Raw genomic sequence first — 23,670 nt, forward strand, 5'->3', positions numbered from 1 at the left:
GGCGGGGCCGCGCCCTATAGCGGGGGGGGGCACCTATAGAGCGGCCTCTGCGGGGGGGCTGAGGGGGCCGGGTCCTGCGGGGGGTGCCCCTGTAGGGCCCATGTCCCGCCCCCTATAGAATGTCCCCTATAGAATGTCACCCGTAGAATATCCCCTGTAGAATATCCCCTATAGAATAATACCCCCTGTAGAATATCACGCATAGAATATCCCCTATAGCCCCCGCAGAGGTTCGTGCGGGCGGTGCCGGGGCCGGTGACCGGCGCCTTCACAGCCCCCTCCCGCTCTCCCCTATGGCATCTATAGGGTGCGCATAGGGGTCGCCCCGCCCCGGCCGGGAGAGGCGGTACCGCCGCCGGAGCCGCCGCCGTTGGGACTACGGCTCCCGGCCTGCCCTGCCCTGCCGTGCCATGGCGGACATCCGCGGTGAGCGGGCCCCGGCGGGGGAGCGGGGAGGAGGGGGGCACCCCCGTGGGGATGGGGACCCTCGCGTGGGACACACCGCACCCCCCCCCAAACCCCTATATGATGCTTTACGCTCCCCCTCAATGTACATCCGCAGGGCTTGGGGCTACCTGGCTCATAACCGGGGTGCTGGGGGGGGGGTGTTTTTGGGGAGAGGGTTATTTCTGCACCCCCTCCCCAATGTCCGCCTTCCCTCCCGCAGTGTTCCCCCTGTCCTGCGCCGTGCAGAGCTATTCCTGGGGGAAACTGGGGCTGCAGAGCGAGGTGGCCAAGCTGCTGGTCAGCAGCGACCCCCTGGTCCGCATCCAGCCCGACCAGCCCTACGCGGAGGTGAGTGCTCAGCCGCGCGTCCGTCCCGTCCCGTCCATCCCCGCGTCCGTCCCAACCGGCTCGGGGAGGGATGCGGATCCCCCGCCTGTCCCCTATAGCCCCCCACCGGGGGAGGAGGAGAGGAGAAGCCCGGCGTGACTCAGCCCCCCGTGGCCGCATCGATCGACTCTGGGGCCAAGGAGCCTCCGGAAAAGCCCAAGTCATCCCCGTTGGGTCCGTCCGTCCGTCTGTCTGTCTGTCTCCCGCAGCTCTGGATGGGTGCGCACCCCCGGGGCGACGCCGTCATCCGGGATAACCGCATCCCCCAAAAGACGTTGGGCCGGTGGATCGCCGACAACCCCGCCTGCCTGGGGGCCAAGGTGAAGGACGCCTTCCAGGGTCGCCTGCCCTTCCTCTTCAAGGTGCTGTCGGTCAACACCGCCCTCTCCATCCAGGCGCACCCCAACAAGGTAGGGAAGAACCCCGGGGCGAGGCGGGGACGGATGCCCCGGCCGGATCCCGTGTCCCTGGGGAGGTCACCCAGCTCCCCCGCCTGGCCCCGGCTTCTTCCAGGAGCTGGCGGCGAAGCTGCACGCCCAGTTCCCCGAGCACTACCCCGACGCCAACCACAAGCCCGAAATGGCCGTCGCTCTCACCCCCTTCGAAGGCTTGTGCGGCTTTCGGCCGGTGGAGGAGATCGTCTCCTTCCTCCAGAGTAAGGATGGCGAGGGAGGGCGGTCGCGAGGTCGGACCCCGATGCCACCTTCGGGGCGGGGACGGTGGCTGCGGTACCTCGGGATGGGGGCGCTGGGCTCGCCCGTGGCCGGTGGTCACCGGGGATGACTTGCGCCGGCCACCCCGGCAGCCGTCCCCGAGCTGCGGGCGCTGATCGGGGAGGTGGCGGCGGAACAACTGGAACGCAGCGGGAGCGACGACCCCCGGGGAGTCTCGGCAGCCCTCCGCGTCTGCTTCACCCGCCTGATGAAGAGCGAGAAGAAGTTCTTCGTCGACCAGCTGAACATGCTGGTGAAGAGGATCTCCCAGGAAGGTGGGTCCCCCCTGCCCGCCGGCGGCCCCCCTGGAGCGTTTTTTTTTTGGGGGGGAAGGGGGGGCTGCCTTTAGGGGAGGAGAGGGGACGCCCCCCTCAGCGTTACGCCTGGTCTCTGCCCACGCAGCGGCGGAGGGGAAGGACACGTCGGGGAGCAACGGGGAGCTGCTGCTGCGGCTGCACTCCCAGTACCCGGGGGACATCGGCTGCTTCACCATTTATTTCCTCAACCTGGTGAGGCTGGAGCCGGGGGAAGCCATGTTCCTGGGAGCCAACGAGCCCCACGCCTACCTGCACGGAGGTGAGCATCTCGGTGGGCTTTCCTCGCAGGGACTGTCCCCCGCCAAGGGTGGCCACGCTCTCCTGCACCAAGTTGGACCCCCCCCCCTGCACCCCGGGACGGGCGGATGGGCTGACAGCACCGCCTCGTCCCCGCAGACTGCGTGGAGTGCATGGCGTGTTCGGATAACACGGTGCGCGCCGGGCTCACCCCCAAATTCATCGACGTCCTCACCTTGTGCGAGATGCTCAACTACACGCCGGCGCCCAGCAGCTCCAAGATCTTCCCGGCCGCGCAGAGCCAGCTCGACCCCAGCGTCTACCTCTACGACCCGCCCGTGCCAGACTTCGCCATCATGAGGATAGAGGTGAGCGAGGACGGGGACGGGCTGGGAACGGGGATGACCCCCCCCCCCACCCACCCTCTCCAAAGAGAAGGAAAGCCGGGGGAGACTCGAGCCGCGGCGACCTTTTGCGTTGCAGATCCCCCCCGCCATCAAGCTGTACCTCGTCTCCGCCGTGGACTCTGCCAGCATCTTGCTGGTGATCCAAGGGACGGCCGTGGGCACCTCCACGGCAGCGGCCTCCGAAATGACTCTGCGCCGCGGCTCCGTGCTCTTCATCTCCGCCAACGAGAGCATCTCCCTCCACCTCTCCTCGCCGGACGGGATGCTGCTCTTCCGAGCCTGCTGCCTCCTCTGAGCGGGACCCGGGACGCTTCCCCCCGTCGCTCAACGTTCGAGTAGATAGAAACTGGCCTGAGCAAAGTCATCTCGCTTGGAAGTTTCCCCTCCGTCTATTAAACCCCCGAAAGAGCCCGTACCCGACGCGTAGAGAACAATTCCACGAACCGACTCCCCGGAGGTGGCGCGGAGCGAGAGCATCTCCCCTCGCGGCCACGTCCCCGTAGCGTTATCCCCTCTGGGTGCTGCTAACGCCGTACGGCGACTCCTTTTATTTTTTTTTTATTTTTTCCCCCTCCCTCTCCTCTTCCTTCTCGCCGAGAAGCAGCAGGGAGGCCTGAGGTCTGCACCCCGGGTCTTGAGCATCTCTGCCCGGCTTCTAGGAGCTGCTGGTTTCCCCCCCGCAAATGTGATGCTGAGGCTTTCTGCTGCTCCTGGGTGCCCGGCGGGCTCTTCCCCGAGCCTGGCCCGTGGCAGGTAGTCCTCTGAGCCACGTCGCCCCCTTCCCCGGCTGTAAAAAAAATGGGGGCCGCTTGGCAGGGGGATGGAACCGGAGAGCCTCCGGTGCTGTGAATAAAGTGGTGACTTTGTCCTCGGTGTAGGGCAGCGTGGTAGAGGGAGGAGGAGGATGGGGAAGAAGCCGTGGTGTTTGCAGGGCTTGGGGACCAGAAGCTGGGGGCAGCTCCGGCATCCCCCCGCCTCCCGCCCGCTCCGACCTTGCCCTTATCGCCCTGCGGCAGCATCAGCCCGGGGAAACAGGGAAAAACGTGATGAGGGAAACGGGATTGCTCTGAAAACGCGTCGGGTCGGGGAAGGAGCCGTCCCGAGCGGGGCTGCTGGGGGGGGAGTGGGGCTCAGCCCTCTGCCACAGCACCAATCCACGCTCCCAGTAATGAGATCCAGTTTATTGAGTGCTTCCTTCAACAAGGAAAATACAAAAAAAACCCCAAAACCAAACCCCGAAACAAAACAGTTCAGCTCTCTAGACATCAAATATGTAAATAACGTTTCTTTATAAGAACCTGATTGTCCTCTAGTAGAGCAGGACCGTGATTTAAGGCAGCTTTTAAGGTTCACAGCAGGTAGATGCCCCGGTCGCCCCAAATCCGCAGAGCTGACACGAGGCGGGGGGCCGCGCTGCCCCTCGCCTGCATCAAAGCAGCTTTGAGGAGAACCCGGATCGAGCCATTAGCTCCAAACCCAGAACCGACGGACGTCGGGGGTCCCCGGGGAGGCTGGGAGGTCAGCAGCCCGCCCCAATCTGCTCCGTTGGGGTTCCCCCCCCATCTTATCCATCTTTGGTTCAGGTCAGCCCAGGTTTTGGGAGGAGGAAACCTGGCAGTAATTAATTGCAATTAAATGAAGCAGCTCTCCGCCGGCCAGCGCTGACCCCGACCTCGCTGGCTTGGGCTCAGCCTGCCAGGGAGAAGGGGGGACTAAAGCTAAAATAAATAGAAACGGGGTCTCTGAGGAGTTCGACCCCACCACCAACCACCTCTTAGCGAGGGAGGGCAGCCCGTGTGCGAGGCCGGGTCCTAATCCTCGACGCAGCTGATTAAAGGAGGAAAAGAGGAGGTCGGGCAAACCGAAGAGGATTTGCTGCTGGGTCTCCCAACTCCTCCTTTCCCTTCGTACCTCCATGGAGGTGCCCGGGCTCTGCCGCTCCTTCCTCCCTCCCTGCCTCACCAGGTGACGGGTCCCATCCGGGCCACCCAAACGTCACCCTGCCACCTCTCCCTGATATTGGTAAGTGAAAGGAAAAGTCCTCTGGGGTGGGTGGGTGGGTTGGTTGGTTGCCACCGCGCACCACAAGTGGCATCGCAGCAGCGTTCGGTCCCTGCGTCACCATCCCGGCGCGGGACGCGGACACCGACGGCCATCCCACGGGACAAAGAAAGTGCTGGATTTTGACCTTTTCTTGCACGATCCCAGCCGAGCGGCGTCTACTGGATCACGCAGGAGAGAGAATCTCCAAAACAACAGGGGCAAGAAGAAGAGGTGACGGGTTTCGGGGGGATGAGATCCAGATCTTCGTCATCGGGGACCTCGTCGAGGTGGTACCCATCCTGCAGCAGCTGCCGGCTCAGGTCCTGGTTCACCTGCTGGGGTGGGGAGGAGCTGGTTCAAATTAGGCCCAGTTTAGTTCAAATTTAGGTCCCGGGGCTTGCAAAGGGCAGGGCGTACAGCCGCCGAGCGGAACGGGGACGAGGGAACCCGTGGGGACCGCGCCGTCGAAGCCGAACCCCTGGACTTGCCTCGGCGGAGGAGTAGCCCGAGGAACATCTGGATCCCGGCTCCCCGTCGCTAAGAGAAGAAGGAAAGGGTCAGAGCCAGCTGGGAAGCGGCACCTTTGCTCGGGATGCAGACACGGGAATCTCCGAGGGCAGGGGAAGGGAGCCGGCAGCGTAACCCCAAGGGATTTGTTAAATTTGGGACAACATGAGCGTTTCGCTGCTCTACAAGTGACAAGGTGAATCAATCCCCCCCCCACCACCCCGAAAAATCCTGGGCTATCCCCCCAGTTCCCACCTGTCCGAATCGAGGGAGACCAGGTTCTCATCCGCCGTCTGGCTGAGCGCCGCGTAGCCCTTGTTAAACTTCACCGACCTGCGGGAAAGCAGAAGAACGAGCCCAACCCCAGGAATTTGGGTGGGAAAATGCAACCACAGAGCCCAGGGACCGAGGAGCCGGGGCAAAAATCCTTGTCCCCAACGTCCCTTCCCACCCAGGCATCGTCCAGGGCCACCACCATTTAAAAATAAACTCCATCTCGGCTCCCCGATTAAATCCTTAACACCAAACCATCCTCAAAATAAAGAGAAGCAGCAGCGCGGCCCCTCGTAGAGCAAATCCCAACTTTTGCAGGAAAAATTCTATTTTTTTTATTATATCAGACGCTTGCTGGCCGCAACAGAGCCAGCAGACTAAGGTCCCAAATTCTTAACCTTCCGAGTTTCTCAGTCTCCCCAAGGAACGTGAAAAATACACCTCGGGAAAAAATAAAACCCCCCCCAAAAAACCCCAAAAAAACCCAACCAAAAAAAACCGGGATCGGACCTTTTAGCCGCCGGGTTCGGGTGGTGCGACGTGGGTCCCCCCAGCAGCCCCTGCCTTCGCAGCGCTGCCTTCGCCAGCTCGCGCTGCCTCTCTGCAAGCCAAGCACAGGGGCAGAGCTAAAAATACCCCAGCGCTCCCCAAAGGTCGTCTTTTTTTTGGTTTTTTTGGGGAGGGGGAGGTATTGCAGGTCGGTTCTAAGGAGAGCGTGTGGGTGTTGCAGTGGTTTGGGGTTTTTACGGGGTTTTTTTTAAATGGTTTTATCCCACCAAGGAATAAAAAGGCTTTCGGTTACTCCTGCCCTAGGCGAGGGGCGCAGATGTCTCCCCGAATCCCGGCAGAGTCCCTGGGACGCCACCGAGCATCGCTTACGGAGCTTGGCGTGAACGGAGGAAGGCTTGCTCATGATATACGGTCCCCTTTTCTCCACCGCATCCATCGCCTTGTTCAGCCTCTTGCTCGCAGCCCGAATCAGCTAAAAAAAAAAAACAACAAAAAAACCAAACCCAAAAAACAAACCAAACAAAAAAAACCCCAAACCTCCATAATTTAGTAGGATCTAAAGGGGATGAAGTAAACCGGAGTCATCAGCGGGGGAGAGCTGGGAGGGAACGGCTCCTCCTCTCGTCCTCCCCAGCCCTGCGGCCGGGGAGCAGCAAAGGAATAAGCAGATCTATTAGCAGATGAAAGGCTTATTTGGGAACGGCGACGCTAAATTAAAAACGCAAACAGCAACCGGCAGTTTCTTCGCGTGCCGAACCCCAATAACACTCAGGCGATGACGCGACGGAGGAGATTTAACTAGCAGGTTCACCAAATAAAACATAAGGATGCTTTCTTTTCATTTCTCCGCAGTTTTTGAGCCTTTTCTCCCCGCGCAACGATAAACCCGCGTCGTTAAAACAGAAGCGGTGTCGTATAATCAGGTCTGAGAGGCAGGGCTTTAAGGAAAAGCCTCCCCTGTCTGTAAAGCTTTTATCGTCGAGGAGAGCCGGCGCTGCTGAACGCCAACGGGCAGAAAAAAAGTTCGAAAATGTCATAATTACTGAAGAAAATCGAGGAGAAAAAAAAGCAGGAAACGGGGAGAGAGTCGGTGAGGGAGGGACGGGGAATTAGAGGAACCGGTTAACGAGGAGCCGAGGCAGAGGACCCGGGGTGGCGATGGGAGCGCAACCAGGATTAGCGGCAGCGTCTTAAGCCGGAATTAGCAGGGCAGAGCCTTACACGCGGGAATAACTCCGTGCGCGGGGAGCTGGGGCGGCTCGAGCCTGCGGGGTGAACCGGGCAGGCAGCCAAGTGCTGCCCGCGCCCCCGCATCCCGCTGTAGGTGCTGTACCCCCCATACAGCCCCCGGCGCGTATGGCCCAGCCCTATGCCGGCCCCAGCCCTGTGCCCCCCTACGTACACCCCAGGCTGTCCCCTATGCACATACCCTGCACTGCCCCCCATATGTTAGCCTATACTGCCCCAGCCCACCCCCACGCTGCATATACCCTATACTGCCCCATAGCCCCCAGCCCTATAGCCTCCATACACACACCCCATACCTCCCCCAGCCCTATAGCCTCCACATACATACCCTATACTGCCCCATACACCCCCCAGCCCTATAGCCTCCATACACACACCCCATACCTCCCCCAGCCCTATACCCTCCATGCACATACCCTATACTGCCCTGTATACCCCATGTACATACCCTATACTGCCCCATACACCCCCCAGCCCTATACTCTCCACGTACATACCCTATACTGCCCCATACACCCCCCCAGCCCTATACCCTCCATGCACATACCCTATACCCCCCTATACCCTCCGCGTACATACCCTATACCGCCCCATACACCCCCCCAGCCCTATACCCTCCATGTACGTACCCTATACTGCCCCATACCCTCCATGCACGTACCCTATACCGCCCTATAGCCTCCATGTACATACCCTATACTGCCCCATACACCCCCCTAGCCCTATAGCCTCCATGTACATACCCTATACTGCCCCATACACCCCCCCAGCCCTATACCCTCCATGTACGTACCCTATACCGCCCTATACTCTCCATGCACATACCCTATATGCCCCATACACCCTGCTAGCCCTATACCCTCCATGCACGTACCCTATACTGCCCTATACCCTCCATGTACATACCCTATACCGCCCCATACACCCCCCAGCCCTATACTCTCCATGTACGTACCCTATACTGCCCCATACACCCCCCCTAGCCCTATACCCTCCATGTACATACCCTATACTGCCCCATACACCCCCCTAGCCCTATACCCTCCATGCACGTACCCTATACCGCCCTATACCCTCCATGCACATACCCTATACCCTCCATGTACATACCCTATACCGCCCCATACACACCCCCAGCCCTATACCCTCCATGTACATACCCTATACTGCCCCATACACCCCCCCAGCCCTATACCCTCCATGTACATACCCTATACTGCCCCATACACACCCCCAGCCCTATACCCTCCATGCACATACCCTATACCGCCCTATACTCTCCATGCACATACCCTACACCGCCCCGTACACCCCATGTACGCACCCTGTGGTGCCCCGCACACCCCCCAGCCCTGTACCCTCCCCGCACGTACCCTATAGTGCCCCATACACCCCACGCCCCCCCGGCCCCTCACGTACCCCCGGCCCCCGCCGCCCGCCGGTTCCGCTCGCAGCCGGATCGCCGCCGCCCGTCGCCATGGCCGCCCGACGCCCCGCCTCCGCGCCGCCCACCAATGGCAGGGCGAGGCGGCGGGGTTCAACCAATGGGAGGCGGGGAAAGTGGCGCGCCCCTTCGCCGCGCATGCGCACGGCGGGCTACACAGCCGCGACAGCCGCGACAGCCGCGACAGCCGCGACAGCCGCGACAGCCGCGACAGCCGCGACAGCCGCGACAGCCGCGACAGCCGCGACAGCCGCGACAGCCGCGACAGCCGCGCCCCTGCGCAACGAGGAACCCCTTCTCTGCCTAAATTTTTTTTTTCCTCTGAAAAATTCCCTTTTTCCAGCGGAGGAAAATATAAAATAACCCAAAATAATTCCACTTTTCCTCCCTTTTTTTTTTTGCCACAAGCCCCCCCTGTTCCAGAACAGAGGCGGAAAACCGACTGTCCGGAGCACCACCCATCCCCGAAACGCTTCCCAGCCCTGCCACGAGCAGGCTGCGTTAAGCCCCGTCCTCATCCGGCGTCTGCACGGGCAGGGAGGTTCGTGTCAGCCTTCCTCCTCCTCCTCCTCCTCCCCAAATCCCTCCGTGCCAGGAGGTCGCTGTGCCCCCCCCAGACGCATCCTTACCTTTCCCTTCCCGACGGCGCTCGGGCAAGGCCACGGACACCGGCTTTGCCAAGCAAAATAATTATTTTTAAGCTCTTCCACATACTCGCTTAAGAAGAGCACGTTTCCAGTTTGTTTCTTCCTTTTCCCCATTAAAAAAAAAAACAACAAAACCAAACCCCAAATAATAAATCGCACGAGCCACCACATCAGTCAAACTATTTTTTCCTTTATTAGGTCCAACTTCGCATCGCCTACATTGTGACTCAATAAAGGAAGAAGTTCTGGCAAATAAAAGGTAATATTTTAAACGTTTGTGTCTCCGGGCGACCGCGTACAATCAGGTAGCATCAGCAAAATGCTCGAGTAATGCACCTGGAACAGAAAAAGAACAGAAAAGCCATTAAAGCAGCAGCCCAGTAGCTCCACCAAGCTCCCCTGGGGTCTCAAATGAGTTATTTCCATCGCTCGCTTTTACTCTCAAAGCCCAGTTTAATCACGCTCAGCCCCCAAAACGCAGTTACCGCTTCCCCAGCCCAGCTCAGTACCCCCCCCTTGCACCACGCCATTTTAATCCACCTTCATTTTAGCTGTTTTCCAGCTTCAAAATTACTCAGTTTGGCTCTAAAAAGGCAGTAAGACAAGTGGTTTTCCTAGACTTGATGCCACTGCGATCAGGATCAAATATTTCACACACCGCTCCGGAAATGATCCGTCCAGGCTAATGGATATTCTCGGACTCTCGGAAGCGACGGCATCCCTTACCGATACAGTTTATGCTTTGTCCAGGCCCAGTTCCTCCGGAGTGGAGATTCCCAGTTCACTCAAAGTTGGTCTAAGTTCCTGGATAACGTAAGGATAGATTTCCTTGTGAGGTCCTGCCTTGTCCTAGATGAAAAGGAATGGCGTTATTCGGACAGCAAGCTGTCGTCGAGCTCCGCCGTACACCGGTCGGGTTCGGAGCTTCATCCTACACCAAAACTCGTGTACACCTAGACTGGAAATTCCTCCCGCCAACTAACCGTGGCTGCAAAGCATCCCAGAATAATCCTGAACTCCCCTCCGGGGGATTTGTAGATTATTCTTAAGTGAGGGAATGGTGTCAAGTGTTAACTGATGCGACGCGTGTATCGCATCACACACAACTACGAGGCTCCTCGAACGAGGGATGTTTCGCAAACCAGCCCGAAGACCGCTTACGGCTTGAAGGTGGTATCCGATCGGTAAAAGGGGGGAAAAAATAAGATCAGCTTTTGGGCAAACCCGAGAGAAAAATGTAACTGGCTTCAATATTAAGGGAAAAAACATCACTCCTGAATAATATTTCAGCAGGACTCCAGGAAGACCGTAAATTTGTACGCAAGTGCTGATGAACTGACTTGTCCCCTGCACGGTGGGGAACCAGAAAAAAAAAAAAAAAGAGAAATAAGAAAAACACATAAAGATTCTTCCCTTGGTCTTACATCCCTAAAACCAGTGGAAGAGTTTCAGTTCTACAGAAGAACGCAGAAACAGCGACCCGAGAAGCAGCTGATCGCGGAGTAGAGTTTGAAGCAGGCGTTTTTCACCAGCTAGCAGCAAAAGACCTCCACGCCAGTCCTCCTCAGTTGTGGCAAAAACCAGTTGGAAGAGCACGGCTGCTGGCTTCTGCGACTGAAATGAAGAACTCCTGCCTCCTAGTTTAACTCCCCGTCAGGTGAAGGCTGGACTCAGGTTTCAAGGTGCTGGTTTATGTTGTTTTTTCAAGCCTACGCAGCTGAGTTACTACTCCCAGCCAGCTCAGAAGCCAGTAAGCTGCCTTTGCTTGAGATATTTCTAGTAATTAATTAAAGGAAGAAAAATCCTTAAAGATTTTCCCACCAGAGTCAGCATCAGGAAAGGAAAATATGACTGTTAGGAACGTTACACTCGTGAAGCCGTGCTGTTGAATACTCTTACCTCAAAATAATTATTTCAAGCCACCGAGCACGTGCTCATAAACGAAGCTATTGATTCTGGCAGCAGGAAATAGCTGTTCGCCTTTGCACCACTACCAGCAAGGCAAGAAGAAAACTCTTTGGTCTCTCAGCGACGCGAACACGGCAGTTACGCTGCCATTCCACTCACCTTTACAACTTCTAAGATGCGGACGGCACTGGCAAAATCATTTAACCGTCTGCACGCCCTCAGAGCCGCATCGATGATTTTTGGTTCCGGAACAAGGTCATAACCCACAAGCGTGTTTATGCCTGCGAATATAAGGAAACACCAAGAGGAACCGGGCATCAGCTCATCACGTTATCAAAAGGAACCTGTTGGCGTTATTTTGCTCCACCTCCTGCAAGAATTAAGTATTGCCACACCACCAGTCGCCATTAGAAGCTGAGTACAATCGTCGCTGCTATTTTAGGGACGGACACACCCGGCCAAGGGTTTTCTTTTGCTCTTCTCCCTCTCACTGTTGCAGATTTTAACATTTCATCCGGTTTCATCCACGCTCCCAAAAGGAGTCAGTGTCTGTGCTGCAGCACGTCAGTTACGGAATCGTTAAGAAATCCAAATGACTTCGTTCCTGCAGGTTTAATGAAACTAGAACTCGAGCTGCTGTCTAGTCCTTTCCTTTCCAAGGGAGCCATCCAGGTGATGCTGAAACAATCCTTCTGGCTGTTACGGAAACACGGTTACACACTCTAATTGGGGTATTTTAACAGGAGCTGGCAACTCCACGGCAAACAACAACTGAAGACAGTGAGTTACGGCCAAGCCATTAAGTCAAAGTCCAAAGTAAAACGCGCGTGGTTAACTCACTAAGCAACAGCTGAGCTCAAATCCGCTTTCCCTCTCATCCAGGTGTTAAATTGCATATTCCGAGGCACTAAAACTGACAAAGCCCGGACTCCTGCCTTGCCTCGTACCCCCATTCTCCCTCATTCTGCACGCCGTGGTTCCTTCCGACCCGCTTGCTTGGTTGGTGAGGCGCCAGGGCTGAGGAAGAGCAGCACGCCAACCGCAGGCACGCACGGCGCAGCCAGACGACTCAGAAGAGATAAAGAAAATAAATACCCCCACTGGGTATTTACCGGATCGCTCTCCTACACCAAACTCCCAGTTTTCACTATTTTTGCTCTCTGACAGCAAAGTAAAACCAAGTTGTCATTTCCGGTCACAAAACTCTTACAAAGCAGTTATATTTACTCCACGTTACCCTTCCCTTTTCGTTCAACGTACCTTTCCTGAGCTCCCAGGCGTCAATATCTGGCTTGTTGAAATACGTCACCCAGCGAGCATCAAATTCTTCATCTGATTCTTGTGACCCGTGAGAGTAGCAGCGGGCTTGCAGTACAGCTGAAGGCAGAAAGAAAGGAAGAGGCTTTGAGCAAACAGAAAATAACTGTACTTCAGTCCTGACCGAGAGACCAAAAGCCATAAAAATATATATTTCACTCCCTACAGTTAGTCTGGATCAGTCCTCAGCCTGGATAAGCACTGGATGAACAGAGTTTATTAAACATCGGTCGGCTGTTTTGTGGCAAAGTGTGTATTTTCGGTTCTAAATCACGCTTCCAAAGCGTTCCTTAAGAGCAGCTTTCTGGCATCCCTGTTTCTGTAAGATACAGGGATTTTTTTCCCTCTTCCCAGAGCCAAGCAAGCCAGACCAAGGTCACGTAGCCATTACTTCATCAACAGACACTCCAGAGTAGCGCAGTTGTTCTGTTCCCCACGTTCAACCCTTCTCAAAACCACGGGACGCGTCCGTGCAGCGAGTTTAGCTACACAAATCAGTTTTCCGGTGGCGTTCCTCCCAGAAATAAACCCCTCTATCCTATTTGTTTTACATTACCCACTCAAGATGAATACACCGGTTTATTCCAGAGCAAGCTCCCACTACAGACAACTCCTGAAATTGCTTCAGAACCGATTTTGTAATCCAGGAAAAGCAGATTGCCCCACCAACAGACTGACTGCGACGGATGACTCGACAGCAACGAGCTGCAGGTCTTCGATTCCACCGCAAGCTCAGAGCTGACGAAGGCTCGGGCCAAAGCGGGTTTAGGAATCCGCGGAAAATAACCTCGCCAGTTCGAAGCTCCGCTTCAGAGGAAATCAGATATACCCAGTCGTTTTTTTCCTTTCTTAACCTAGCACGAACCGCTCACGCCGACCGACTACAAAGTTTGAGCGAAAAGGAAACACACTTCCCCCCAGCCCGGTTGTGTTTTTGCATCGTTGCCAGATCTGCTTTTCTACTTTGAAGATCGCAGCGAGCAGCATCCTAATCCTACGTAAAATAACGGAACCAACCACAACAATTTCAAGGAATGTCTGCAGCCTCGTTAAACGACAGCCTAATCAGAACGCAATCCAGATTTTTAACTCAATTTAACGTGGTTCAGCGTTTCAGCTGTAATTCTAGTTTATGCAATGCATCCCAAACCATGAAAATATTTTATCTTCTTAACTAGGTAAGGGGAAGTAAATGAGAGGCCAAGACAGAATCATAATATTCTTTTGTAGGGAGATTCTCCCTTCCCAGCTCCAAAAGAGATCTTTGACCCTGCTTTCTCCAAGAAATCACACGCGTAGCCGAGCTCGGAGCGCGAGCGCTCCTCTCAAAAGGCTAAATCTCTAAATCCCTAAACGTTCCTGTGCCCAGGCAGGGAGGGACACTGCTCAAAAACCCGCAGACGCTGGTCGTTTTGGGGGGAGGATACTATTTTTCCTCTAAACGCAAAGCAAATCCTACAGAGAAAGAACAAATCTCAGTTTGAGAAAAACCGAGAAAAGTTCTCCAATGCCGTATTTAAGTGGAAAAACCCCTATTTTTTTACCGAAAGGCAAAGCCCCGAGGGCGCCGGGAAAGGCGAACGGGGTCAGGAGTGTAACGCGGGGCGGTTGTAATACAAGACCTGGGAGACGAAGAACATGGAGCCCGCTCGTTAGCAAAGGCCCCGAGAAGCGAGGGAAACGAGCGGCCAGGGCTCAGCAGGAGTACGAAGGCGCTGCGAGTAAAGAATTGTAATGGAGCTAAAAAAAATAGATAAGGGTTTTGAGGAGTATCCTGGAAATCCCAGCGTGCAAACCGAACGACCACCATTTATGACTTTATCCACTCCCTACGGCGAGCGTTTCATTCAGGCCTGCTGCAGGAGAGGCACACACGGGTCTCGGAGCTGTTTAGACAGCACAGCTGTCTGTTAATTAGTTATTAATTGAGCTGCACAGGCACCGTCTTCTCCGCTGGCTCGGTATTTTCACTCCGGTTTCCTGGTCAGCGCCTGGCTGCGGCTGCTTTTCTTCCTCCTCCTATTAATTGAGGCGTTAATAAGCGAAACCAGAGGAGGGCAGAGGCAGGGCTGCTCCCCCCCCCGGGGCCGGGGGAAGGCTCGGTGTGTCCGTGTCCCCCGGGCCGAGCTTCCCGGCTGCGGAGGTCACCGCCGACCTCCGTCAATGTCACCTTCGCGGGAGGCCCGGGGAAAGCACCGCCGGCTCCCCCCCCCTCCCGCTACAGCCCCGGCAAAGGGCCCGGCGCCCCGCAAGAGGCCGGTAACGGTGGGCACCGGGAGGGGGAAGGCGGAGGGAGCCGGCGGGCCCGGCGGAGGCGGTGTGCGCTAGGCCGCAGGCGCGGCCTGCCCTCGAGTGACGCCGGCGGGTCATTACAAGGACAAGGAGCCACCGACCCCGCCGCCGAGCGCTTACCGGAGTCAGGTCTCTCGGGACCGAACCGAACCGAACCGAACCGGGGTGGGAACAAACGGAAAAGACAACGGGCCACCGCTCACCTGCGGGTCGGCGGACGACGGCTCGGAAGCCGGAGACGGTGCAACGGCGGAGGATGGCGGCGGCGGCAGGCAGCATGGCGGCGGGGAAGGAAGGAAGGAAGGAAAGAAGGAGGGAAGGAGGGAAGCACCGGGCGGCGGGGGCGCGCGCCGCTCGCTCGCTCGCGACACCGGACGGCGCGCGCTGCGGGCGGTGGCGGGGCGGGGGGAAGAGGCGGCGGCTACGGCGGCGCCGCGGGGACATACGGCGCCGCCGCGTGAGGGCGGGAAGGCTGCAAGGGGCGGGGCTCAGAGCGGCGGCTGCGGGGAGGTGGCGGCCGCCATTTTGTGGCGGGGAAGGGGAGGGAGGGGAGGGCGCTGTCCGGCTCTGCCGCCTCGGGAGAGGCAGTTCGGAGTGGCGTCGGGTTGGCGTCTGGGGTGGCCTGGTGGTCGCTCTGCGGCTTGGCAGCGCCGCTAGCTGTGCTGAAGGAGGTACGGCCCCTCACGGATCTGCGCCGCAGGGAAGCGATGGGGGCCCTTCCTGCTCCCTGCTTGCGATCGCTGCTTGTCCCCAGCTCTGAGAAGGGATAACTTGACTTCTTCCCAGTGAGTTAGGGGAAAATAGGACGCAGCCTGGCTCTGGCCACAGCATCCAGCAGCTCTCCGAGGCTTTCTGTGGCTCTGGCACCTGGCAAGGCAGCCGCCATCACACCCTTGTCCCCAAGCCTCAGAGACCCTGACCGCAGGGCGCTGCCTTCAGCCTCCAAAGGCCACCACGAGGGACACGGCCGGGCTCACAACCCCCAAAATGGTTCTTTGCCACAAGATGGTCGTGATAATATTGCTCACCGTGTCCCCTTAGGGCCCTGTGGAGCCAGATGCCATCGTGCTATTTTAAATGCTTCATATTTTGGGTTACAGGCAGTAATTATTTTTGTTGACCGTTTTTCAAATCCTTGGTCCATAGCCAGCAAAGCGAGGAGTGCAGAATCCCCAGGCTCCTGTTGCCTCCAAGACTGGAAATTGGTTGCGTATAAAATCAATTAAAAATAAGGGCAGTTGGTTCCCAGCTGCGCAACCATGACAGTCTTTAGGCTCCGATCAGAGTGGTTATGGAGGGTTTTATTTATTCACACGATTTTTAGTACGTTTTGGGGTAGGAGCCCGTACAAGGTGTTCCCCTCGTGTGGGACAGAGGGTTGAACCTGAACAGTGTCTGCACCTGAGAGGGGAGCCTGGGAAAAGCCATCGCTGGGCAGGACGGAGCCCAAAGCCCCAAACCCGCAAAAAATACTCATTATATAAAAAAGTAACAATTGGAAATTAACATTCAACTACACAGCAGCAGATCGGTGAAGCGAATCAATCTGCAGCAGGGCAGATAAGCACAAGCCTCCGGCCCAGAGGAGCAGCTGTCTGCCAAGGGAGATAACAAGGTCATCGCCAGACAAAACAGCCCCCTGCTTCCTCCTCCTCCTCCTCAGTCCTTTCATTCCAGCTCCCAGCTGAGGAAAGCCCTGGACAAAAGGGAATGTGGGGCAGGGAAATAACATGGCTGCAGCCAGAGCATCCCTCCTGGCTGGCTTTCAGGAAGGGTACACTCATTAATACAGATTTAATTCACCCTGAGATGCCCAGGGCAGGCTGCTGCCAGGGCATGTAGGAAGAACTGGTCCCCATCCTATCTCCCCTTGGGACAGGATTTGGCTAGGATCTCCTTATCCTGGCTCAGTGGCAGTCCCGCAGTCTGTAGCCAAGATGTCATTGTCCATCCCCCCCACCCCCAGACATGTTTTAACTGTTTTTAAAGAGCTTTTATTTTCCATTCATTTCATTTTAGCCCTGGAAGAAGCAGAGATTTTGCTCTGAAGGGCTTTCCCAGGGACGCAGCCCACGACCCCAAAACCTCCCGCTCGTACGCCAGGCACCATGTCCAGCCACACCGACAACCCACCACCCCCTGGCCCCCGACATGAGGGCTTCACCCCGGCTCCAGACTGTACATACACCTCCGGGAGAGCAACGACCTCAATATCTGATGCGGTGAGACAAAGGGTTGTTTTATTTTCTTCTGCTGTCCCGCAGAAGTGGGGGACTGTTCTGCTTATTTGTATGTTTTATTCGGGATGAATCATGGCACCGAGCCTGGCATTAATAAACCTGACAGCTCCTCACCAGGTACAATCGCAGCAGTTTTGATAATGAAGATATTACTCCAACAAGCTGGAGGCAAAACAGTCTCTCCTGATGGCTGAGACATCGCCATGGGGAGCGATGATGTGCGGCCGCCTTCCCCGGTCCCGGCACCCCTCGGTGATTGGCCACGGGTGCTCCGGCTCTGTGGGAGTCACTGCAGAAATGGTGGCGTTGCCTCTGGGTGGCTGATTGCAGAGTCAGCAGTTCCCCCCAACATGTTCCCCCCTCTGCTTCAGGCCCATAACTAAGGGCTGGCAGGTTTAACCCTTTCACCCTCACCCCAAATGTGGGGACGTGGTACCCCCACCAGCAGCAAGGGGGTCACCTGGAGCAGCGGCAGCACGTCGGGGGGAGCCTGCAGCACACCCATGACCCCAGAGCAAGCGCAGCACTGCCTTTATCCACAGCAAAGCAGCTAAAAAACCCCCCAAACCCTGGAGTTTCTCCAGCATACAATCTCCTGCCTATATAGAGGGCATATACTGCCTATATACCCGGCGTATGGCTGGTCAGGGCAGGAGGTGGTGGGGTCAGTGGTGGCACTCTGGCTGGCAGTCCATGGTCCCCGAGCCCCTCGGGCTGTTGGGTACCTGTACCTGCAACTTCTTGGTCAGCAGCTCCTCACAGGGAGGTGGCAGGGGCCGCTTCAGCCCCTTGGTGGAAGAGCTGGATGCGTCTTCTGCCTCACCGAGCTGCATCCCCAACCCGTGCCGGGGCTCTGGGGGCTGGTAGCCCGTCTGGTTGGGATCTAGGGGATCTCGGGAGAGGAGGATGCAGATGGAGGGGACGTTCTTGTGAACGGTCAGGTTCTGTGCTGGGCCACCGGGCAAGGGGTCCTGGTTCTCCCAGACCTCCAGCACGGTTTTGTAGCGTACCTTGGTGACCTGGTGAAGACCTCCCAGCTTCCGCTTCATGATCTCCACGCAGGTGATGGTCTTGGTGACCGCCCTGCCGCAACCACTGAAGACGATCTGCCGACTGCCCTTCAGTTCCATCTGGGCCATGGCAAAGTTCATCAGGTTCCTGATCTTGCTGCCCTCCTTCACTTTCATCTCTACCACGTCTGGGGGCAGGTCGGGGAAGGGTAACGGGCTCTCCTCCTCTGACGTCCTCACCTTTCGGAAGTTCTCCATCCTGGACTGGGTGATGGGCTTGGCTCTCTCTCCTTCAGCAGCCATCCTTCACCTCTTCCCGACAGATCCGCTTGGGCTCCTAGTCTCCCACGACCATAGCAGGGCTGACTCCCACAGGAGGACTGAGTTTAACCCTCTGTCCCTGGGACCACCAGCCCCTTCCCCTCTCCTCGCCCGGGGCTGGCTGCAGAGGAGCGGGTAGCAGGCTTGGTGGCCGTGCTGGAGGCTGTCCCGCGGTGGGGACGCGCCTGCAGGATCCCCTGCGTGCCCCCGTCACTCCCAGCAGGGACGGCGGCTGCCTCCGGCTCTCGGTGATGCTTGGGCTCCTCCGCTCCCACTGCAGCACTCGCTTCTGCTGCTCTTTGCTTCATTCTGGACTTCAGCAGCCCCCAGAGCTGTTTTGTGTAATTAGCAGATCCTCCCCCTCTCCCTCCCCTTCCTCCCCTCCTCCTCCTCCCCTCCCTCAGCCTCCCATCCCAGCACCCTGCCTTCACCCCTGAGAGCCCGGAAAGGCGAAGGGTAGAGCAGGGAGCCTGAGTCCCCAGCTGGGAGCATGCAGGCAGGAAAGCAGCAGGCAGGGAAGGGGAGAGGGGAAGGTGGAAGGCAGAGAGAGTAGCTCACTCTTGCCTTCATGATGCTCGCGGAGTCCTGCCCCCTTAAAGAGAACCTAGTCCCCTCTCTCGGTGCTTGCTCCGCTCAAGGACGCCAAGTGCTAACTGCGAATGTCAGCAGAGTGTGGGCAGCCGGCCTGCCTGCCTCCTCCCCGGCAGCATCCCCAGGGGGATGAGGAGTCCCAGCCGGGCAGCACCGAGGGACGGCACGGAGATGGAGGAGGTACTTTGGGAAAGCCTGAGTTCAACTCTTATTAGCCATCAGAGAATCTCCTGAAACCCGCAGCCAGGAGAAACCCTGGCAGATGGCATCGCGGCTGTGCCTGGCTGTGGCATGCACTGAGTGTGCTGGGGCTCTGCTCCCCCCCGATACCCCACAGCCTGGCTCTGCCCGCAGGAAAACCTCTCCCCATCCCAAAAGCCCCAAGGAGCAGATGTCACAGCAGAGCAGATTTTCACGGGTGATTTCTCTCCTTCCTCCCTCCCTCCCTCTCCCCGCTGCTCTCCCAGCCCCTGTCCCTCGCTCATCTCCACACCCTCAACACAGAGCTGCCTCCCACAGGGTCACCCCCCTATTTACATCCCAGGAAATACCTATTGCAGGCCAGAAGATCTTTCTGCCCCCACTCCCTTCCCTGGGCAGAGGCCATGTCCCTGCCCCAGGCTGGCCCTCTGCCTGCCCCTGTCACCTGCCTGTCCCCTGCCCGCCCCCAGCACCCCCAGACTCCCGCCCCGCTGGCCAGGGGATCATTGCACAGTGGAAAGACATGCCGAGTATTGACTTGCAGTCAAATCTTATCGCTCTCTGGAGGCCCCTGGATTGTTTTCACTCTGAGCAGGGCTTGAAAAAATACATAAATAAATCAATCGATCTGATGCCTGTGGAGGTGAAGGCAGGATGTGGCCATACCCTCCTGGTCAGGGCAAACCCCTGCATCCCTGTGGTCCCCCAAGCAGCTTTCTGTGGGGATCTGATCACCTGATCAGGGTCCTGGGGGGTCTGTGAGTGATGGCAGGACAGCACCGGTGCCTCACCGGTGTGGGATGCAGGATGCTCAATCTAAGAGCAGTGCTGTGCTGGAAAACCCGAGGGGATGGGAACATCTTTTCCCCATGAGGTGCCTTTGGCACAGAACGGGGAAACTTGAGGCAGGGCACACAACGGTCCCATGCTCACCTCCGACACCTGGCAGTAGATTCAGGCTTTGATCATCCCCCAAGTCCCGCCCGGCGCTCTGCGGTAGCAAGCATGCCTAGTCGCTGTGTTTCCACCATGAATCCCTCGCTCGTAGGAGACAAAACAACATCGTTTTTTCCCCCCTTTTCCACTCGATGACTGTTCGTGGCACCCTTGCAGAAGGTGCTCAGCTCCATCCTTGGGCAGGCAGGGACGGCTTAAGTCTCTCGGGGTAATTGCTGCCTTCGGAAGATGCTAAAACTCTAGGAAAATAATTGAGAAGGATTTTAGCAACCGTTCACAGAGCATACACGATTGAGGGAGCCGAGAAATCCCTCCGAGTCATTGTTCAAGTGTGCCAACAGCAGCACAGGAAGGTGATGTGGCCACCCAGGGCCAGCAGCACTGGGGCTCCAGGCGAGCCAGGGCTACTCGGAGCTGAGCCTGCAGCCAGGTGAATCCCTGGTGCCGGCTGAACCAGCCAGCCCTTCTTTCCTGGCACGGGCCCAGCTCCTACCACCCGTGGCCCATTTTTTGGTGGCATCGGGGTACCTTCCCTGCCCATCGGGTGATAGAAGCAGCAGTAGCTTCTTCTCCCCGGCCTCTAATTGCTGCTTAACAAACTCTGCTCATTGCAGCCTCTGAAATGGAAGCGGATAAGGAGCAATCACAGCCAAGCCTTTCTCCCTCAAAGGGCTCACTCCCCCCACCAAGGCAAAGGCTGCAGCAGGGGGGACAGTAATGACAGGGTCTTGCTTTTCCTTTGCAGTGCTTAAAATGTAAATGAAATTCATTATTAGCAACTCCATTGCTAATTACCATCTGAAGCCATTCATTAGCCTGTCAGCTTATTTGTTGGAGGACAACAGAGTGGATCGGTTATTCCAAGTGAAGGAATAGCTGAAATAAGCTCTGCCGCAGCAAACAGCAGGGTGGGAGAGGGAGGAGAGCAGGGATGGGGGGGACACAAAGGCACAGACAGCCCCAACCGTGGGGGGACCAGGAGAAAACCACTGGAAAAAGAGGATAGGGAGTCATTTAAAATGGAGAAGAGGCAGATAGTAAAGGCAGAAATGGAGAAAAAAATAGGAATAAAGCAATTACACATCTGTCTGTCCTCCCTGAGCATCCATTCTGGTCACAGTGGGACACAGGGACCAGTTTCTTCTTCCCTTTCCCCATTAGTTTCTCTCTGAGCATCCCACCTCCCAGCACCAGGGGCTGCCAGCACCCCACAGGGCTAGGGGTCCCCCATCCCGGCAGGACCCTCTTGTCTGGCCCCAACCCTGCAGGAGGTGTGAGCTTGGAAGGGCCGCGTGGCAGAGGAGCTGAGCGAGGAAGGCTGGAAGTGGAGATGAAGAGAGCTGCAGGGAATGGCACAGAGACGGAGGTGGCAGCAGCCCCAGCCAAAGCTGGAAAAGGGAGAAAACCCCCCTAGAAACATGTTGCTAACAGAGAGCACGGCAGCTGGAAAGGAGCAGTAACCTGAGCCCCTGTCCTCCACCTGCCCTCTCTATATTTTCTTTCATCTGAGGTGGCCCTGCATGGGAGCAGGTCGGAAAATTGAAGCATCCGATACAAGGAAAGTCGCAGTGCCGCCATCCATCTCTGCGTCACATCGGCCCAGCTCAGGTCTCAGGCACTCATCACATTGCACTCAGCAGCAGGCTGATGCCCAAGCTGATTGCAGTCCTGGGTGAGAGGGTGCAGATAGACCCTCGGGGTGCTGCAGCTGTAGGGATCCCCCTGCCCTGATCCTAACTAGGGGCTGGGAGCTGCTGCTTCCCAGGACCGGCCCCTAGAAGATGTGACCCTAGGTGCAGGGGCTCTCTCAGGATGCCAGAGGAACCCTAGGAACACCCTAGGGTAGCACCAGCTCCCCAATAACTGAGCTAGCAGGAGAAACCCCTTGTTCTTACCACAAAAAGAAAATAGTAGAGCTCAAGTCAATCCTCATTTTGAGCTAGCAATAGAAAAAAAAAAAAAAAAACACAAAAAACCCTTTTCTAGAACAAGTACCTTTGCAAAGCTCCAGCACCAGGAGCAGGGAAATCTTGTGAGGGCCCTGAGGGCATTAATAAACCCCAGTGGTCCTGACCAGCCCCACCTGGGACTCCCCACCCACATCCCGCCCATGGCCCAGGAACTCTATTTAAGCTCAGCCCAGGGGCCTTAGTCCTGGTCTGAGCTGTGTTGTGGCTAGTCTCTAGGTTAGCTGTAGCTGTCTTTAGGTGTGGTTTTTGTTAGGCTGAGTTCTAGCTCATAGGTTGACCTTAGACCTGACCTACAGGTTGATTTTTATAGCTTGGCTTTGAACCTGTTCTGCTTGCTGTAGAGTTACTGGTGGGACTGGACTCCTGGCTGAACCTCATCAGGTAGTGTGGGATGGGCAGCAATGTTTTTACCCTGGCCTTGTGTTATTGCTTGGCTCTGCAGACATCCCCCATGAGCAAGGGGAGCACGCATCCATTTCACTTCTGAACTTCTCTTCTTCTAAAACCTGCAGGCAGATGGAAACCTGATGGTGCTGAGGGTGAGGAACAGCTCTGCAGTTGGCCATCTCTGAAGCCTCAATGAGATGAGAAGGTGCTGGGGGACCTGAGGAGGCAAAGAACTAGGTATGGAGCACATCTAGATAAGAGAAAGCTTGAGAGACAAGAAATAAGGGGCACAAAGCAGTTCCTGCGGTCCTGGGCCCAAGGGTGGGATCTCCCAGCTGAGCTGTGGTGAAACTGGGGCTGCGCTGAGGCTGTCAAGAAATCCTTCCTAGGGAGCGGGGCTGGGACTTGCGGCCAGCCCCAAACCCCGGAGGTACGCAGCTGCCTGCAGGCAGGGCCAGCGCGGGCAGGGCCAGCGCGGGCAGGGCCAGCGCGGGCAGGGCCAGCGCGGTACTGCAGTACTCCAAGTTTCAGAGCACCCCCGTGAGGTCTCACGCATGGGTGAGCAGCAGTGCTTGGCCAGAGTGGGGACCCACAGCAGCATCCCCTTCTCCCCTGGCTGTTTGCATTCCTCCCCTTGCCCTCCTCTCGCACATGGGATGGAGCTGGATGTCCTGCCCTCTGCTCAGGGTCCAAGACCCAGAAGGTGCTTAGAGTGGACAGCTGGGCCCTCAGATATGGGGTCATTTGTGGCACACCTATTTTCCTGCTTCCCTCTATTTTACCATCTGTGAAATAGGCGTTTTCCCCATTTCTGCCAGGTTTCTTTCCTAGCATCCCTGCAGAGAGATGCTGTTCATCTGCTGAGGGTCTTTGGCACCTGGGCTGCATTTATTTTGGTGTAAAGAGCCATCTAGCCCTGCACTTTGCACCTTCCTGTGGCAGGACGTGGTCCTCGCTGACCCTCTGTGCCCATGAAGTGTGATAGTGTGCTGGTACTCAAGGTCGGACCCTGGGAAGGACGATTTAGTTATTAAATAAAGCCAGTTCCATGACATTGCACTGAGGCAGGAGGTCGGAGTGGTCCACACAGGGCTCCTTGCTATGACACTGAGGATGAGAGATGCTTCCTACAGAGTCCTCCTCATCTTGCTTGGAGCCCTCAAGCTGATTTGGGGTTTATGTCCCTTTTAGGACCCTTTTGTCCCTGTCCCAGCCCACCTGGGAGTCAGTCTGGTCCCTTCCCTTTGCATCCCAGCCCGGGCATTGCCGGCAATGCCATCAGCAGAGCTTCTGCCT

The 23,670-nt window shown here is 57.0% G+C and overlaps 5 protein-coding genes across 7 annotated transcripts in view; 1 reads left to right on the forward strand and 4 right to left on the reverse strand.

Annotated features, from left to right (window-relative positions):
* LOC104640441 (cytochrome P450 1A4-like) overlaps positions 1–23,670 on the reverse strand; it is an 87,803-nt gene that overhangs the window by 62,759 nt on the left and 1,374 nt on the right. The gene's annotated exons all lie outside the window — the stretch shown is intronic.
* MPI (mannose phosphate isomerase) lies at positions 23–3,376 on the forward strand. 2 transcript variants are annotated; one of them, XM_075764690.1, is made up of 8 exons: positions 23–426; positions 668–795; positions 1,044–1,244; positions 1,348–1,489; positions 1,640–1,822; positions 1,950–2,123; positions 2,261–2,469; positions 2,585–3,376. In XM_075764690.1, exons 1-8 carry the CDS (start codon positions 411–413, stop codon positions 2,801–2,803), a joined length of 1,272 nt encoding a protein of 423 aa, XP_075620805.1. In that variant the 5' UTR covers positions 23–410; the 3' UTR covers positions 2,804–3,376. The 2 variants fall into 2 exon arrangements, with proteins under 2 accessions (XP_075620805.1, XP_075620804.1); XM_075764689.1 differs by lacking the exon at positions 23–426 and having other exon boundaries at positions 646–795; positions 2,585–2,923.
* FAM219B (family with sequence similarity 219 member B) lies at positions 3,674–8,587 on the reverse strand. 2 transcript variants are annotated; one of them, XM_075764152.1, is made up of 6 exons: positions 8,509–8,587; positions 6,211–6,313; positions 5,842–5,932; positions 5,314–5,391; positions 5,040–5,088; positions 3,674–4,883 (listed from the first exon to the last, which is right to left on the reverse strand). In XM_075764152.1, the coding sequence occupies exons 1-6, from the start codon at positions 8,566–8,568 to the stop codon at positions 4,728–4,730; spliced, it is 537 nt and encodes a 178-aa protein (XP_075620267.1). In that variant the 5' UTR covers positions 8,569–8,587; the 3' UTR covers positions 3,674–4,727. The 2 variants fall into 2 exon arrangements, with proteins under 2 accessions (XP_075620267.1, XP_075620266.1); XM_075764151.1 differs by having other exon boundaries at positions 3,674–4,886.
* Positions 9,351–15,188, reverse strand: COX5A (cytochrome c oxidase subunit 5A). Its single transcript, XM_075764150.1, has 5 exons — positions 14,901–15,188; positions 12,349–12,465; positions 11,248–11,369; positions 9,907–10,029; positions 9,351–9,516 (listed from the first exon to the last, which is right to left on the reverse strand). Exons 1-4 carry the CDS (start codon positions 15,139–15,141, stop codon positions 9,916–9,918), a joined length of 594 nt encoding a protein of 197 aa, XP_075620265.1. The 5' UTR covers positions 15,142–15,188; the 3' UTR covers positions 9,351–9,516; positions 9,907–9,915.
* On the reverse strand, positions 16,916–18,594 carry RPP25 (ribonuclease P/MRP subunit p25). Its single transcript, XM_010301665.2, has one exon. The coding sequence runs from the start codon at positions 18,248–18,250 to the stop codon at positions 17,603–17,605; it is 648 nt and encodes a 215-aa protein (XP_010299967.1). The 5' UTR covers positions 18,251–18,594; the 3' UTR covers positions 16,916–17,602.

This window comes from Balearica regulorum, chromosome 12, assembly GCF_011004875.1.
Source record: "Balearica regulorum gibbericeps isolate bBalReg1 chromosome 12, bBalReg1.pri, whole genome shotgun sequence".
Lineage (NCBI taxonomy): Eukaryota > Metazoa > Chordata > Aves > Gruiformes > Gruidae > Balearica > Balearica regulorum.